At 40.0% G+C, this 17,974-nt stretch overlaps 1 protein-coding gene across 2 annotated transcripts in view; it reads right to left on the reverse strand.

Annotated features, from left to right (window-relative positions):
* Nucleotides 1-710: 710 nt before the first annotated feature.
* The window catches only part of spryd3 (SPRY domain containing 3), a 36,973-nt gene continuing 19,709 nt past the window's right edge, over nucleotides 711-17,974 (reverse strand). For both annotated transcript variants that reach the window (XM_056733130.1, XM_056733129.1), the window contains exons 7-11: nucleotides 12,456-12,605; nucleotides 8,078-8,135; nucleotides 4,894-5,013; nucleotides 4,658-4,791; nucleotides 711-2,353 (exon numbers count right to left, since the gene is read on the reverse strand). In XM_056733130.1, coding sequence (XP_056589108.1) covers nucleotides 2,219-2,353; nucleotides 4,658-4,791; nucleotides 4,894-5,013; nucleotides 8,078-8,135; nucleotides 12,456-12,605 — 597 coding nt within the window. In that variant the 3' untranslated portion in view covers nucleotides 711-2,218. The remainder of the gene's footprint in view (nucleotides 2,354-4,657; nucleotides 4,792-4,893; nucleotides 5,014-8,077; nucleotides 8,136-12,455; nucleotides 12,606-17,974) is intronic.

Genomic DNA, 17,974 nt, shown 5'->3' on the forward strand with positions numbered 1-17,974 from the left:
GTATGCATATTGTGTGTGTGGAGCATTTGTATGGCTGTCTTTTGTTGTTTCACCTTTTTCTAGTTTTTACAGGTATATGCCTTTAGTTGTTTTTCTTGTATTCAATGTGTCTCATGTAAAACTGCTTTGTAACAATGAAAATTGTAAAAAGTGCTATATAAATAAAGTTGAGTTTGTTAATTCACCCAATATCGCATCCCACTATGCAATGTGCTCAGACTTGACCGGTTGTGGCCAGAAGGGATACAGCAACGGCCAAAACCTAAAGAAATCTCTCTGGATGAGCACTGTTCTCATCCTAATTCTACCCCCAGACCAAACCAACCCTAAGATTTTGACGTAGCTGTATCTCATCAGGCTTTATAATCGCACAGAAATAACATCACTGCAATTTATATATTTTTTTGAATGAGTTGGTGTTGTTTTGCCAAACATTTGATTCCAAAATACCAAACAAATGGAGAAGGGATTACTATTCATGGGACATAAAATAGTTATATATTTTAATTTTATGTTCCCATTCATGAGGAATATGTACCATTATAGATGTGACGATTCTGAAAGCGGCACTAACCTTACTAGGGAAAGTCATGATTCAAAAATAAAAAAAGGCTTTAAAAAACACCAAATGTTGACATGGTAATATTTTTCATGGTAAGGTTGACATTTGCATGGAATTTAGTCACACAGAATGCAGTCATACGACAATGTATTAACACCACCATTTTACACTTTTATTTTTTGCATACTTTAAAACATTTGTCAATCATGCAAGCATTCCATTCTGAACAGCCTGCTTACTCGCATTCAGCTCGTAATGAAATACAGGTTAAGAAACAGAGACACCTGAACTCAAAGCAATACAAAGAACAGTTTAATGAGATTTGCATATGCAACGAATATGAAGACATTTTAAGAGAAATTTAAAGGGGACAAAATTAGACATTAAATTTGGCAATGTACATCTCTGAAACATTTTGTTCCACGTGTGATATGTAAAAGGACAGAACAGACAGGACATATTACAACAGTAAGGTGTACAAACCAGCATCCGTACAGATGTCAAAGAGGCCAGCAAGGTTTACAGCCGCTCGGCCTCTCCGCTTAAGTTTGGCCATCTCTAAAGTGCTCGTGGTATTTGTGAAGAAGACAAGTTACATTACAGCGGATGATGTCTGTATAAACAGCTCAATGTTTTTGACTAAATTAAATGAGACTCCAGTGCGGCGTCTGCCTGCAAAATCTGATAAACAGTCTACAAACCGAGACCTGATGGCAAAACCCACTAAACTAAATAAGAACGAATTGCTTTGTTAGGCTGCATTTATAGATATTTATTTATAAGACTCAAAGTAGACTACTCAACATGTCTTTTCTCTGGTCTGGAGTTGCTGAATTGCAATGTACGTCATGACACAAGAGAGTAAGATATACATCTCGGGACAATAGGCTTAGTCTCCGCCGACATCAAATTTAGCAATTGCTCTGCGCTGTTTATTGGCACCGTCCCTTGACTGCTCAGTTTCAGACAGGAATAATAGCAAATGTGGCACTTGATTAAATGTGACATTCAGAACGAGTAAAAAATGACCACAGCACACAGTCACCAATGTCGAGATTCATTCATCTGTGCGATTCATCACTAGGAGTGTTTGTGGAAAATTGTGATATAACCATTGCTTTTTTCCTTACTCCATCATGTATGTGAGATTTTAAGCGTTCTCATGCTGTACCCGATTAGCTCTGTTCTCTAATATACAGTACATATGTTTGGGTAGCAGCCAGTACATAAATTTACATATGTACACGTACATTAAAAATATATAGGTTGATATAGATTTCTATCCATTTGTAATAAACCAAATTTATCATCATACAATATTGTTTCCGTCTTTAGATAAACAGCTTTTCCGAGGCCCAACATTAAATGTCCAGGCCATAACCCTCAGTATGGTTTCACAGTAAACCATTAAGAAGTAAAGAGTCATGAAAGTCTGAGAAACGCTGTAGTTTTAGTTCTACGATGGAACATGCACCGATGTGAACGTGTTACATGTGTTAATATGTTGCATTTTAAGTGGCTCGAATACAAGAAAGTCATAAAAAGAAATAATTTCCACACTTCTTCGAGCACTTGCAGGTTAGTCCAGTCGAAGCTGATTTGCTGACAGCAGGAATCAGGGATGGAACTTTGAACTTGATTTGCTTTGGTTCTCTTTTAGCCGCTGAGCGGATGCAGGTCCACCTTAACCTTCTCTCCAGTGCTAAGCATCCCGATAGTGGGGTAAAATCCCCCGTCCGGAACCACCACCTCTCTCCTGCCAATGATCTTGCCGTTTCGGGTGAAGAATACCTACATGAGCACAGAGGGGCGACAGCGAGTCAGCATTTCTTAAGTCAGACAGGAAAGGGGGCGAGAGTGAGTCAGCATTTCCATAGCTACAGGGCTGATATATGGCACTCGATGGTCCTACAATGCACGGCAGCCAAAACATTGGATACTTTAGAGGGATTGTAAAGCTATGATGAACAAGATAAGCACATCTGTTTCACAGCACCAAGATGGCTTTGGTATTCTTGAATTTTCCAATAGGCCTTTCCAGGTGATTGAATATCTGCAAGCGAATTCTTCTTAAAAAAAAACATTTTACCCCTACAGTTCTGTTTCGGTGGTGACCGGTGACTTGCCTTAGTGCCGTAGCAAGAAGCTTAACTCTCACCCAGTGGGCAGAGATGAGCTTCGGTGTGGTCAAGGGTCAAACTGAGTCACAGATTTAGCCACGAAAAAACTTTCGATAGTGCACTTGGAGACCTTAATGCTTTAATGTTGTTCAAGGTTAAAATGCTTGGCTTGATAAATGAATGTTAAACAAACTTCAGTCTACATTAAAACTAATATAATGACAGTTCATTTATTCAGCTGTCAAACTAAGCCTTCGAGGTCTTTCATTTACCATCAAGTCACTTGTTTGTGGATTAAAAAAATTCATTAAGTAAGAAGACAAGTCACAACGGGGATGTGAAAAAGCAAAATAAGTCTCTTCTCTGTCTCTGTGTGTGTACAGTATTGTTCAAAATAATAGCAGTACAATGTGACTAACCAGAATAATCAAGGTTTTTAGTATATTTTTTATTGCTACGTGGCAAACAAGTTACCAGTAGGTTCAGTAGATTCTCAGAAAACAAACAAGACCCAGCATTCATGATATGCACGCTCTTAAGGCTGTGCAATTGGGCAATTAGTTGAAAGGGGTGTGTTCAAAAAAATAGCAGTGTCTACCTTTGACTGTACAAACTCAAAACTATTTTGTACAAACATTTTTTTTCTTCTGGGATTTAGCAATCCTGTGAATCACTTAACTAATATTTAGTTGTATGACCACAGTTTTTTAAAACTGCTTGACATCTGTGTGGCATGGAGTCAACCAACTTGTGGCACCTCTCAGCTGTTATTCCACTCCATGATTCTTTAACAACATTCCACAATTCATTCACATTTCTTGGTTTTGCTTCAGAAACAGCATTTTTGATATCACCCCACAAGTTCTCAATTGGATTAAGGTCTGGAGATTGGGCTGGCCACTCCATAACATTAATTTTGTTGGTTTGGAACCAAGACTTTGCCAGTTTACTAGTGTGTTTTGGGTCATTGTCTTGTTGAAACAACCATTTCAAGGGCATGTCCTCTCCAGCATAGGGCAACATGACCTCTTCAAGTATTTTAACATATGCAAACTGATCCATGATCCCTGGTATGTGATAAATAGGCCCAACACCATAGTAGGAGAAACATGCCCATATCATGATGCTTGCACCTCCATGCTTCACTGTCTTCACTGTGTACTGTGGCTTGAATTCAGAGTTTGGGGGTCGTCTCACAAACTGCCTGTGGCCCTTGGACCCAAAAAGAACAATTTTACTCTCATCAGTCCACAAAATGTTCCTCCATTTCTCTTTAGGCCAGTTGATGTGTTCTTTGGCAAATTGTAACCTCTTCTGCACATGCCTTTTTTTTAACAGAGGGACTTTGCGGGGGATTCTTGAAAATAGATTAGCTTCACACAGACGTCTTCTAACTGTCACAGTACTTACAGGTAACTCCAGACTGTCTTTGATCATCCTGGAGGTGATCATTGGCTGAGCCTTTGCCATTCTGGTTATTCTTCTATCCATTTTGATGGTTGTCTTCCGTTTTCTTCAACGTCTCTCTGGTTTTGCTCTCCATTTTAAGGCATTGGAGATCATTTTAGCTGAACAGCCTATCATTTTTTGCACCTCTTAATAGGTTTTCCCATCTCCAATCAACTTTTTAATCAAAGTACGCTGTTCTTCTGAACAATGTCTTGAACGACCCATTTTTTGCCACCTGATTCACACCTGTTTCTTCACAAAATTGATGACCTCAGTGATTGAATGCCACACTGCTATTTTTTTTAACACACCCCTTTCAACTAATTCAACTAATTGCCCAATTGCACAGCCTTAAGAGCGTGCATATCATGAATGCTGGGTCTCATTTGTTTTCTGAGAATCTACTGAACCTACTGGTAACTTGTTTGCCACGTAGCAATAAAAAATATACTAAAAACCTTGATTATTCTGGTTAGTCACATTGTACTGCTATTATTTTGAACAATACTGTATGTGTGTTTCTCACCATAACTTTCCGGCCCTCGTGTTCTTGTTCTGGGTCATCTCCCTCTTCTTCATCTTCATCGTTTAAATAAAGCAAGTTTTCTACACGTCCTTGCTTCGGTCGTACATCTACGGCATCCCAGTCGTCGATTTCATCTGTCAAGAGTAAAAGATTTAGCATAATATGCCGTAAAATATATAGACCAGCAGCGCATTATGTTATATTATGTTAATCATCTTCACTGAACGTCATCTCACCTTCAAAGTCCAGCATGTAGTCCCGAGGAAACATGATTCCGCAGCCCATGATGTCGCCCTCGAAACAGCGCGGGCCAAACTGATCTCCAACCCCACTGCCGTGAAAGATCTTCCCATCATCTGTGAAGCAAATAAGAGTGTGAAGTTAAATGCTTAGTTTTATTTTGGACACATAGCAGCTAGTCATTTTTTAAAGCTCAGTGGTTAGAGCATGACACTATCAACGTCAAGGTCATGGATTCGATCCCAGGGATTGCACATCCTCAAATGCAAATGTGCTGTTTAGTATAATGCAATTTAAGTTGCTATGGGTAAAAACTCTGCCAAACGCATAAACGTAAATGTAAAGTTTTTCCTTGGATATAAACATGTCATTAAAAGAATGAAAAAATATAGAAATAAAATAAATGATTTCATTATTTCCTCACCGTTATGTCATTCCAAACATGTGAGATTTTCTTTTTTCCCAGATAACACATAAGATATTTTGACGTTGGTAACCAAACAATATTGTGCCCATTGACTTCCATTATATGGACACAAAACCACAGAGACATTTCTCAAAATATCTTCTTTTGTGTCTCACAGAATAAACAAAGTCATACATGTTTTGAACGATATAAGAGTGAATAAATAATGACCAAAAAAAATTTATGACAAATTTTATGTTAGGGTGAACTATCACTTTATCTCTGAATTAACACTTGGCAGTCTTTTACTGTCGTGGTATCATTCACACCATTACACATAATTTATGTTACTTTTGAAATTCATAAAAAAATGGCTTTGTATTTTAAGGGGAATTGTGGTTACAGAAACAATCTATACATATTTTTCAACTGAGCAATTAACACCCGCAGGGCACCGAATGAACGAAGACATTATGAGTCACATCTACAGTTAAGTGTTTGTTAGAAGCATCTGATTGAAGTCCCGGTGTGAACCTGAACAGCCACACAACACACACACACACACACACACACACACTCATCATTCCTAAAACATTTGCTCTTAATGATCCAAAGATGTCTTGCATACTTATCCAGAGCCTGACGGGACGCGCGTAAAAGAAAAGCTCTCGTGCCTCTGTTCCTTTCTCCTTAACATGGTTCCTTATATAACGAGATAACAAAACAAAAGCGAAAACAACCGAAAGCAAGCAAAAGAAAAACACGGCGAGGTTGCCTGCAGACACAAACCCCACTGCGGTGTTAGGGTTGTAAATATTTGTGGAGTTGTCATGGGACCCGTCCCGGCACAGGATACCGTTTAAACTTCCCTATCTGAACACACGGGGAGGGAGATGAAGACACTGTATCATTATGATTCCCATGTGGGTCCCCGTTCCAACGCTGCATTCCCAAACCTAGAAGTTGCTGCGGGAGAGGAAGAGAGCAAAAAATAGATGAGGGTCTTGCGCTTTCGCCGGCCTTCCGCTTCTTTGGCACCTGAGCTGATGAGAAACGTTACACCAGATGGCAAAGAAGGCTTTCCTCGAACAACGGAGGGTTACCTGGAGCGCTGTCTGGAAAAGGTGGATTCTTGATCGCTTCCGCAAACAAGAAGGGGTTTATGATCCTTGGCCTGAATACGGAAAAGCTATTCGTTGTTTGTGTTGTCAAGAGGTGAAGAAGCTTAAAGAGACAGCTCACCCAAAAATAAACGATTTATTCATACTCATGTTGTTCAAACTTGCGATGTGTGTGTGGCATGTGTATATCTGTGGAACACAAAAGAAGATCACTTCAACGGCCTTCCGTCACAGTCTGCATGCCACTAGCCTTCAATTCCAAACAGCTGCACTAGTTACTCATTTAAACTTGAATAAATTTAGCTCACTGACTTCCGACTTCATTTCTCCATCATACAAACAGTGTCCGAGGAAATACAAGTCTGAAGTCCTTTGACGTGTCCTCCCCTGGCACATCGATGGTGACCCCAGCACAACACATTAACGGCCCTGATGGCGGTCGTACGTGCCCCAGTGCGATGACTCGCAGGATTGAGTCATGGATGCGGACTTCGTATGGATCAATGAGTCATGGCCCCCTAATCTGACCCGCGTGTGAGCTAATGCCTAAACTCCATCAGCGGGCGCCGCAATGAGGGGCAGATGTGACACGCACCATAAATGTAGCACCAACAGGAGGGCCTCCAGGTGCCAATGACGAACCGCACCACCCTGATGTGAGTGATGACATGATTGAATTATTCTCGCAATACGCGACTTGGGTGACTTCATAAGCAAAAACAGTAATTATGGGTGGTCAGCTTTAAGAAAGGGGAATTGATGCTCAAGAGGTTCACTCTTTGTGCTGTGAATCAGGAAGCGATGAATCGCGCAGTCCAATAGTAAGGGAACTCAAGCATGGTGAGGTAGAGAGTACGGAAACCAAATCTATCAATGTCCCGCCTAACAATAAGATTAATGAGTGAGGTGTAGAGGTGTGCGCATTTCTGTGGCATCTTTGTTGTTGCAGCCAACTCAAATTAGGAAACGAAATAACCTTCCGTTGCTCAACGTGCTTTGAGGTGGACAAGATGAAGCCGTTTAAAAGAATATAAATTAAGCAAAGAACCACATTGTTTTATTCAAACAATGATAATTTTTAATCTGTCATGTAGAGTGGCATGAGGGCATGCAGGGCTGGTGGAGTGTAAAGATTGTCATCTATAAACTGAGCAGTAGTACTGTTTTATCCAGTATCAACTTCCTTCAGGCTGCTTTGTGAGACGGCACCCGTGGAGTCAGATAGGTTTTTTTTTTCTTATGTGATTTAAAGATCTGCTCCTAATCATCACGGCCATCTCATCTTCTTATCAGGATCCCGTCCCTCCACACGCTGTAGAGATGGTGCCCATAGATGTGAGAGGAGCCAAGTGAAGAAGCTGAGAAACAAGCCGCACCTGCAGGAATTCTGGGTAATCCACGCTTGAACAGTGGTTGGAACACAATCAAAGATGAAATGAAAACAAAAACAAAACAAACTTTGTGTAAACAGGATTTGGATGTGTGGAATTCACGTGTAAATAGATTTTGATGTGGGATGGGAGAATGATGGACATATACTTTTCATTTTTGGCTGTTTAGTGATAAACACAAAGATATTGACAATGACAAAAGACGATGACAAAATTTCTTCAAAATTAATATACTTGGAAAACAGAAAGTTTTAGCACTCGCCTGCGTGATAGGCGACAGAACCTCGACTCCAGCCCGGGTGCCTGTTCTTTGGGTAATCCTAAAAAAGCGACACGAGTCAAAATAAGATCCATATCCAAATTATAAATATAGGTTTTAGACACAGTTATAGACCTCAGTGGATGCTGAGAACTTCTTAAAACAAATTCTTAACACTAAAAGCACTTCCATACAATGAAATACATTCCCTTCATTCGAATGAAAAATATATGATCCACGGCCAACAACTATTAGAGCATTTCATTCGCTGTTTTCGATAGTAAAGAAATACATTATTATCTGGGGTGTAGTTGTCACATAGCTTCAGGCATTGCGTATTTTGTGTACGCATGCTTCATGCCAGCACAAACATGAAGAGCAGCCAGCATTCTGATAAGATCTAACAATGACTCTAAGACAATTACTTCATTCATACAAAGAAACTATACTAAACCAATGGACTAAAACAAGAAATAAAAAATATACAGAAATTGTAAATTGATTTAACCCATTCATAATGCTTACAACAGACTTAAGAATCAGCTGTACGCTGTCATAACTAGTGATAATAGTTACAGTCAGATTATATTGGCCAATTTATTTTAAATGATTCAATTTAATTTACATTTATTAAAGTTTATGAATTTTAGCGGCATCTAGCGGCGAGGTTGCAACCAAACGCATCACTCAACTGCTTCCCCATCACTTTCGAAGCAATACAGAGGCTGACAGATGACTAAAATGTCATGTTTTTGCTTCTTTGCCGAAGGAGATAAGTTATTTACGAAACGCACTCTGTAGAGCAGTTTGCCGTTTAGGGCTACTGTAGTAACAACATGGCGGTATACCATCTAGACGTATACTTGCAGTCCCGTACTGTAGAACAAAGCAGTATAAAAACATCTTTGTGCCGGCAGCTATTACTCAGTTGAATAAGGACAGATTAAGGTTATTATTGGTCTTTATATTTAATGCATGTATGTATTTGTTTTACTTTATATTGTTGAATGATGCTCTTATTCCATGCGGTCTTGAGAAAATTTTATATTATTTTTTATTCCCTATGTTCAATGTTTGTCATGTCTTTATATGTGAACTTTACATTGCAAAACAATTCTACCTTCGGGTACAAATAAAGTTGACCTGAGCTGACCAAGAGGACCCGTGGTGTATTTAGATAGAAAAAACACATTTAAAGGTAAGGTCTTTATACACCTCTGAAGACACAGTTATGTATATTATATTGCATTTCTCTCTATAGAAACTTTGGTACTATGGACCTGGACATGAACAGGTAGAGATTTGAGGACTGTGTTTTGCACGTGCTGCACGCGTGGACCAGTTCTTCTGCCAGACGTTTAATTTACATGCGTCAGCCCATCTTAAAACGTGTGATCTGGAAACGTGACCTAAATTAAGCGGGATCCATCGGGTCGGGACGAAAATCCTTCTAAGCAGATATCGGGTGAACACAGAGTGAATTTTCAAAAAAACATCCCGCACAGACCTCTTCAATGGACCTTTCATGTATACCTGTATAATTGTGTACCTTTGAGCTTTTCACAACAGACGTTGTTGCAAACTAGGTTTAAAAATGCATGTTTCTACATTAAAATTAAGAGTCAAGGTAATATCCATATTTCAGAAATGTACAAACCATGTATCAGTAATAAAAAAATCATGTTGATTGCACAACGCAAGGCTTATAATAATCATTTGAAATGATTTACCTGTCAGATTTTATATTTCAGAGATGGCGCAATGCATGTTTAATGTGTATTGTAGGGCAATAATGCATTAAATAAAGAGACATAAGAACCAATTAATAAAATAATTTCTTTCTGATGCTTCAAAACAGGAGCGGATGGTTAACAACATACTGTAAGAGCAGCTCCATACTCTTCATTTCTCTAACCTTGTCTATGGAATTACATTGAATCTGTTATGGTTAAGGCTAATATGCATCTCAGTGTTACAGTTAAAGATATGTCAAGATCCCTTGACCGGTTTCTCTAATAACACTTTGTGAAACGTAGACTGGGATTTTTTTAAACTGATTGATTTATGATCTAAGCGTGAATCACCAAACTCTGTTCTGAGAAAGACGCATGATTCAAGCGCAAATTCCCATTCTGAGAAAGATAGATGACAATTTTAGTGTCTCTTAGTCCATTCTGCTCTCTATTCGAGGCACAGGACTACACCGTGAGGTTGTGCAACAGAGGGCAGGCATGATAACACCCCGGGCAAATCTGACAAACAGCCCTAAACATGTAGAGACAATGGAGCGCCGCTCTCTGCAAATACACATGACAAAGTAAACTGTTTTCAAACATGACTTAATTTAGATTGAGATGCGGCCCGACTGCATCTGCGTTCCAAATCATCTACAAGCGAATAGACATTCGACGTGCCACGAGAATCAATCACCCAGCTAGCGTCGGCGACCCACATAACAGTTTTTAAAATATGTCTAATGAAATGAATAACCAGGAGACTCCTGTTTGGAGAAAGGTGCCGTTCATGCATACAGCGTTTTGGCCCCTTAAAGATTCTGAAAAAGCCATTAGAGAGAAGCACGGAGCTTCCAAAAAACACAAACAGTAGCGTATGTAACCATGCAGGAGCTCTATCGGATCCACCTGGAGCTTTTATGTGCTTTACTCCAGCTACCTGCATTTCCACACTGTGACAAAGTCAACAAACACCGGTGGAGGCAGATGCTCATCTCCACACAAGCATATAGCTCAGAGATTAGGTTGAGAGGGTAGCTTCACCATCCGGGTGCTGTGGAAGGCAAGGGACCATGTTTGTGCAAGCTTCTGTCATCGTGAAACAATAAACACGAAATGGAGAGATAGAAGAGCTCGGATAATTAAACATTTCAAGTCAATTTAAAACTATAAAAAACAAGAGGAGGGTTTTTAATAAAACGGTTGCTCGACTGCTCCACAGGAAGCTCAAACCAAACCCGAAGCCGGATGAGAGTGGAGGAAAGGGTCAGTGCAGGAGGGGAAGGTCAGAAGATAATAATGGTCGAACCCATTCACGCACCGTGGCCCTCGAGGCTCCGTTGCGGCTCCACCTCTCATTACGACCCAGAAGATCTTTGTCCTGTATCCTAGCAACACAGTGTATATCCGGACACACACACCCGAGCTTGTACTGTTACGAGTAGAAAGAGAGGGGAGCCGGGTCTACGGCAGGACGAGTTCAGTGTGTGTTCAGAGGTGAGGGTTCAATGATTGCAGATAAGAACTTGCATCTTCCTCCCCCCACATCCGCTGTCACACTTGTAGCGAAACCAGTTAAAGCGCAACTTGTAACTTATAATTCGGCAAATCTGATACAGCAGGGATCCCAGGCTGGTCCAGAAGCACTTCCTGTCTAAATTTAGAACAAAATACAACCAACAACTTTTAGAACTGAAACAAATGTGAAACAAACATCTTTAAACTAACACTATATAACATTTGCTCACGGCTCCCCCATGTGGTTGATAAGCACAATTGTCTGTTACCAGTGTTGTTAATAACGTCACTGTATAAGTGCAAGTAAGCTGATGAAACTAGTGAATTTTTTTTTGAAAACCATATCGCACTCTTCAGCAGGTAGTGAAAAGAAGGGGATGTGTGTCCTGACCCGAACACAGAACTTACAGAGTGTGGTTTTAGCTGCTATGAGGCTGCTCAGGTAGCAGGTGAGAGGTAAGAGTTGTTCTACCACTGAAATCCTTTTTGAGACATTATTTTAAGGTCGAAAAACTGCAAAGTGTTGCTTTAAGACTCAATTAAAAGACTGAAACAGGAAGTGCTTCTGGAGGTGACAGACACCGACTCAATGTTTTTAAAGTTAATAGCCACATTGTTTGTAAATGTCTCTCCAGACACAGGATGCAGGGAACAGGGCTGATGTCCACCGGGAGTAAACAGCAGTTATGCAGCTATGCTTACCTAATATGTGATCAGACACAGATGCACACAGACAAAATGGCTTTGTTAAAAAAACTTTGCGAGACTCAAGTCTGCTGTTCTCAACCTGAGAGAAACATCCCTTCATGTTTCTCATGACAGATCGACAGGTAGCACAGTGGTCACGTTCCTGTTTCCGCCACGGTTGTGCACTTTATGTTGGCAGGGACATGTCAATGTAGAATCCGACAGTCAAGCCTATGGCTAAATTTAGTTTCATGATATATATGAGATATGAGAAAACGATTTGGAAAACAAAATAAAAACACTTTTTGCAATATTGTGTACTTATGAATAGTAAGTAACTAGTATACATGTAAATCCTTCAAAAAATTCATGTACTTCACATTTATCATCATAGCACCCTTACAAATGAGGCGCACTTTAAAACAACGTAAGAAATGACTTACTCGTCTTGCCAGGCCCAGGGCGATATAACACTTCTCTCCTGGATCCACGATCTCCACTTCAAAGTAGTGACTGCGTGTGGTAAGGGGCTGTCGGGCCTGAGCCAGACCTACATCCATGATGCTCTTTCCTTTCCCTACATACTCCAGAAGCTGTGGAAGAACACATCACAGACTTCATTTACATCATTCATAAACTCTCATTCAAAAATCATACTTTGTGACTCAGAAATACATTTCATAATGTAAACTTGTAAAAAAAAAGGTGCTTCACGATGCCATAGAACAGGGCTACTCAAAGTCCGGAATCCGTTTAAATCCGGACCCGCTTGTTTGACTTGTGGGGCTGCTCTGCTCAGACCAATCCACGCATGACATCACATGACCGTGCGAGAGAGAGACGAGACCCGCCTGCTCTGTATGCTTTTGAATCGCTCTCGCTTGACAAAAATAATAATAAATATAGCTGCAAGCAGCAATCATCGGGTTCGAGCAGTCTAAGGCGTCTAAGGGGTCGACTAGGCTGGGGAATCGCACCATTACAATCCAAGACGGATGTCACTCTCCCACAACAAGAAAAATGACGGAACAATGACAGCCATGTGACTGGTTGAGTGTCAATTTTGGTTTACATGCAATTAAACTGGAGTACACCTAATAAACGTTTGTTATGTGCATAAATACAGCATCTTACAACCAGCCAGACATGTGCCATATTTATAAATGTATAAACAAGGACCAACGTTTAACGTTTATAACATTTAATTTCTATCACTGTCGTCCTGTGAGACAGATTTCATTCCACACACATGCACAGTCTCAATCACACACGACAGACAGAACTATACAGTGCATTCACACTCTTATGATACAGAGGGAAATGATATCCATAAACATACAAACATGCACACTACATTTACATTTAGGCATTTGGCAGACGCTTTTATCCAAAGCGACTTACATTACTTTATCCTATACATTTTACATAGGTATTTGCAATCCCCTGGGATCGAACCCACAACCTTGCTCTTACCACTGAGCTACAGGAAAGCTGTAGCTCTACACACCTTTATCGTGCACACATTTGTGTCCTTTACCAAAGCTACATGCATTGTGATCTGGTGACTCTATAAGAAAGCCATTGAAATGAATGATATTTCACCTTTTTGAATCTTATGAAGGAATGCCTCTTCCTATGAGCATCAGATTTTGCATGATTTTTAAGTGTCATAATATGTATAATAGTACTAAATGGCAAGTCAGTTGGATTATTTATTAAGGAGTAGCGACCTATAACATACTCATTTCACGCTAATATAATAAAGGACCCGGTTATGGTCACAAAACTTTAAAAAACTCAACATTTTTTTGATGATTATTGACCTAAAGAGTCCAAAGAAATGAACTGAGGTGGAAATTTTGAAATTGCTTGAAAATCCTTGTACAAGTTTGCAAAAGTATTTTTTTTGCATCATCACCAATAACTCACAAACCATTTGATAGACATCAATGGTTCAAGAGGCAAAGTTGTTATGAATAAGGAGATCTATCGTTTGATATCAATAGTTTGTGTATTAGTTAAATGTCACGTGACACACAGTTGTCTAGGCCACCAAAAGACAAGTACATTTTCCCATTTTTACTATTATATCGCCACCTAGTGTTCAAACACCACGTTCTTTTTTATGTGACATCGTAGTGATGGTCTCCACATATTTCCCGAGCCCCTTGCTGATATGTTACACCGTTCTGGATTTATGGCCATTTAAATGTGATAGGCTTTGCCCATTTGTTTTATTTTGGCGACCCTAAGCGACCGTGAAAGGAAATTTCTACTTTTTTTGATAATTATTTACAATCACTTTCCACAGAAGTCATCTGCATTGTTTTGGTTTCGATCGGTCGAAAAACCAACAACTAGTTCGCGAAAGTAGGTTTTTGACATCATCAGCACTAACTATCGAACTGTTCGATTGACAGAAGTTGTTCCAGAGGCAAAGTTGTTCAGAATAAGGAGAGCTATCATATGACACAAATAGTTTGGGTATATGTCAAATGTCACGTGATAAACAATTGTTTAAGCACTCCTAAAGCGCTATTATAGCGCCACCTTTTTTTTTAAAGGCTAATTAGCGAAAAAATGTGCATACAGGAAATGAAATCGGAGATATACTTTTTTTAAATTTTTGAGCAAGTGATTACACTGATATAAGACACTTGGGTGTGCGACAAATGGTTTAGGAGTAACAAGTGCAAACGCGTTTTTCATTGCTGTAGCGCCGCCTATGGGTTGATTTGGCTGGCTCCGTGTATCCGAGTAGCGACAAGGACTACTACCATCTGACCGAGTGTCAGCTTTGTCGGCTTTACGGTTTGGGCTGCACAATCACTTTTATGGCAGAAGCGTAATAATAATAAAACCTACAAATACAATAGGTTTCTAGCCCTTCGGGCTCGAACCCTAATAACAATGCTAAGAAAAAATCAGTCTGTGTTAAGAATAATAAGAATAGGTGCATTAGAGAGAGCTGTGTGTATGTGTGATTTGCGTTTATCGAGGTTGAGCTTGTTTGTGTATGACAATTATCAACAGCGCATTGAGTCCATATAACTAGATGCTGACGCGGAATCCTACTGAATAAGTCATCTGGCTGTTCTGTGTGTCTGAGGTGCACAGATTAACATAAAACACGAGTGATGGTCGAGAATTCTGCGTCTGCACTGTGTGAGGATATTAACACATGAACTTAATCTCCAGAGTTGCTCTGAGAGTTTATTATGCAAGCATTTTACTGTTTGAGTACAGCTATCATCCAGCACACACTAAAACCTGACGACCCATCAAAATAAAAGTCCTGTTAACTTGACCACTCAGACGAAAAAATACTGTAGTATTTGCTAAAGGACATTGTGGTACCCTTGTAGTAAATTGATAAATTGTAGTCAACACTGTAGTATACTATAGTAAGGTTCAAAAACACTATAGTTTCTAGGAATTTTACTGCAGTTTACTATAGTAAATATCACTATAGTATACAACAGAAATTTATGTCGACAAATATACCCCTATTGTATAGTAAACAAAATGAAATAAGAACTTAGAAAAAATAAAACAAATTTAGTTAAACTCAAAATGATAAGGCCCTAATTTATTCATCTGTATGTTACATTAATATAATTAATTTTTCAGTTATTTGCCTGTTCATGCGATGAACTGCACAACAACAGATGTTTTAAACTTATGCTACAACTGTTTGGCCTCTGTAGCATCACTGCTATGCGCAAAAAAAAGTTAACCTACAGCCCTGACACTAAGAGCACTTTTACACCTGAGATCCATCCCAGCTGGTATGTAAATGGTTTCATTTTCCACCGCAGGGCTGATAAAGGACATTTTTTTAATGTAAACACAAATTCGCTGCCTTGGTAACACAAGAGACTGAGCTATAACGGCTCTCCAAGCATTCATTGGCACGATTCAGCACACTTATAGAACTGATAGACGGTTATAGAAACTTCAGAGCTGAGAACAGTTTGTTATCGTGCCGTGTCGAACAAGGCTTACGTGGAAACATAAGTGTAACCGTTTCAGACTGTGCATAGAACCAATAATGGTTCTTCTATGGCATTGCTGTGAAGAACCTTTTCAGCAGCTTTATTTTTAAGAGAGTAGGGGAACCTCCTGAAATAATCACAATGCCAAGCAACCTGTTAACGAAGGAAAAGAAAACCTGAATGTCTGAAATGTTTTTGTCTGCCAATGCGATGCGTTGGTTTTGAGGTCTACATACTCATCATGTATGGGCAAACCCAAGCAGCACACGGGACTGATGACAAACCCTTGATTGACATTTTCCATCAGGCGTGTTAGCAGAGAATGTCTGACATAATAATCTTATTAGAGAAGACAAAAGGTTGACCTCTCTTAATAAGTTCATGGAAGAACAAGGGTTTGGCCTCGTCTTTCAGCTACTGTATAGACATGTGAATGGTATCGCAGCCCCGCCTAGCTTTACGCTTGACAAGACAAAAACACCAATGGATTGTGAAATTACCATCATTAGTGTACACTTACATTTACCCTTCGTGGCATTCGGGTTGGGGTTCAAATACCAGCCAACCATTTCCTTCTGCAGTGTGTCAGAAATCTACAAGGATGATGTCAATGGCACCTGTACGTGTGAACGAGAGCTTTGTTTACACTGCCCTGAGGAAGCATTTGTATCTGGATGGAGCGCAGTAAAAGGTTTAATTGGGTTTTAAGGATACCGTTGCTAGATTATAAGACTGGTGTTGAAGCAAGAATGAGTCATCTCTCATCGGCAGTCTCAAACTAGTGAGCTCCCTACCTAGACAGAGTTCTTAGACATCAAATGCACATTAGAATAGTAAAAAAGGAAAACTTTGATTTTTGAGTGATCTATTCCTGGTCTCCGGCCTTTTTGTTCATAATATGCACATCAGATTTATGAATTCTGACATAAGATTTAAAGCTAGTAACAGCATTTTTGATCATCACCGGTCTTAAAATGGAAGCTCACTCGTTTTTGAGACTTGAGCTCGGTCTTCCTGTCACCGTTGCATTGAAAGTCCAGCTTTCCTACAACACCGCATCATGATTACTTTCAGATTTCGACCGGTTGATATTAATTACCAACAAATCTGCGCTTGCACGGGCAATGGAAAAATGTCTTCAATGGCATGTACAACAACCTTCGGTATCCTTGTTTACGGCTACAAATACTGGAGATCAGATGGATGCTGGGACAGACCCGGGAGGCTCCTACAACCACATGCTGGTAATGACTACCGATGGCCCATATGTGCTCCTACGCTTTTGAAAATACAACAGCACAAAAACGTCAAACACACAATTAAACTGACAAGAAAAGATTGCTGTCAATTCTCCAAGAACATCCTCTACCAACATCAAACCCGCTGACGGACTACGGAAAGTAATACAAACTGCAAACAAACAGCCTGCCCTTTGATCCATGCGAGGGTGGCCAATAAGCTCTTTAAAGTCCGATCAATCTAGTTAAACTAATCACGCCACAATATGAAAGAACGTGTCTGTTGAAATGAAAGACATTGGACACTTGAGAATGCACCAGGTGGCCGACGTCCATTAATCTGTTTCAAGTGCATGTTGCTTTTTATAGACGCAAGCGGTGCTTTTTTATTCCACACCTGGCTCTTCTTTTCACATCGCCCTCTTTAAGCTTTCGTGCCAAGACGGTTGCCTTCTCCTTTGAGGACGGAGGCAAAATTGAACCTAGTCACACCTTCCTGCCTCCTTGATGCTGAGTAATGGGGAGGTTGTCTACCTTTCTACCACTCCCAACAGCTCTCAACAGCTCCCAGCATGCTTGGATAACAGCGCTGACAGATCCAACATGCTTTCAAACGGCATGATCCCAGGACCTGCTTGGGGGCGGCCGTTTGTTTTGTTGACCCGCTGCCCCGGCAACAGGTGCAACACTGCAAGCAAACTCCACAACTTCCTGTGACAGTGCGGAGAA

This window comes from Triplophysa dalaica, chromosome 20 (genome assembly GCF_015846415.1).
Source record: "Triplophysa dalaica isolate WHDGS20190420 chromosome 20, ASM1584641v1, whole genome shotgun sequence".
Classification (NCBI taxonomy): Eukaryota; Metazoa; Chordata; class Actinopteri; order Cypriniformes; family Nemacheilidae; genus Triplophysa; species Triplophysa dalaica.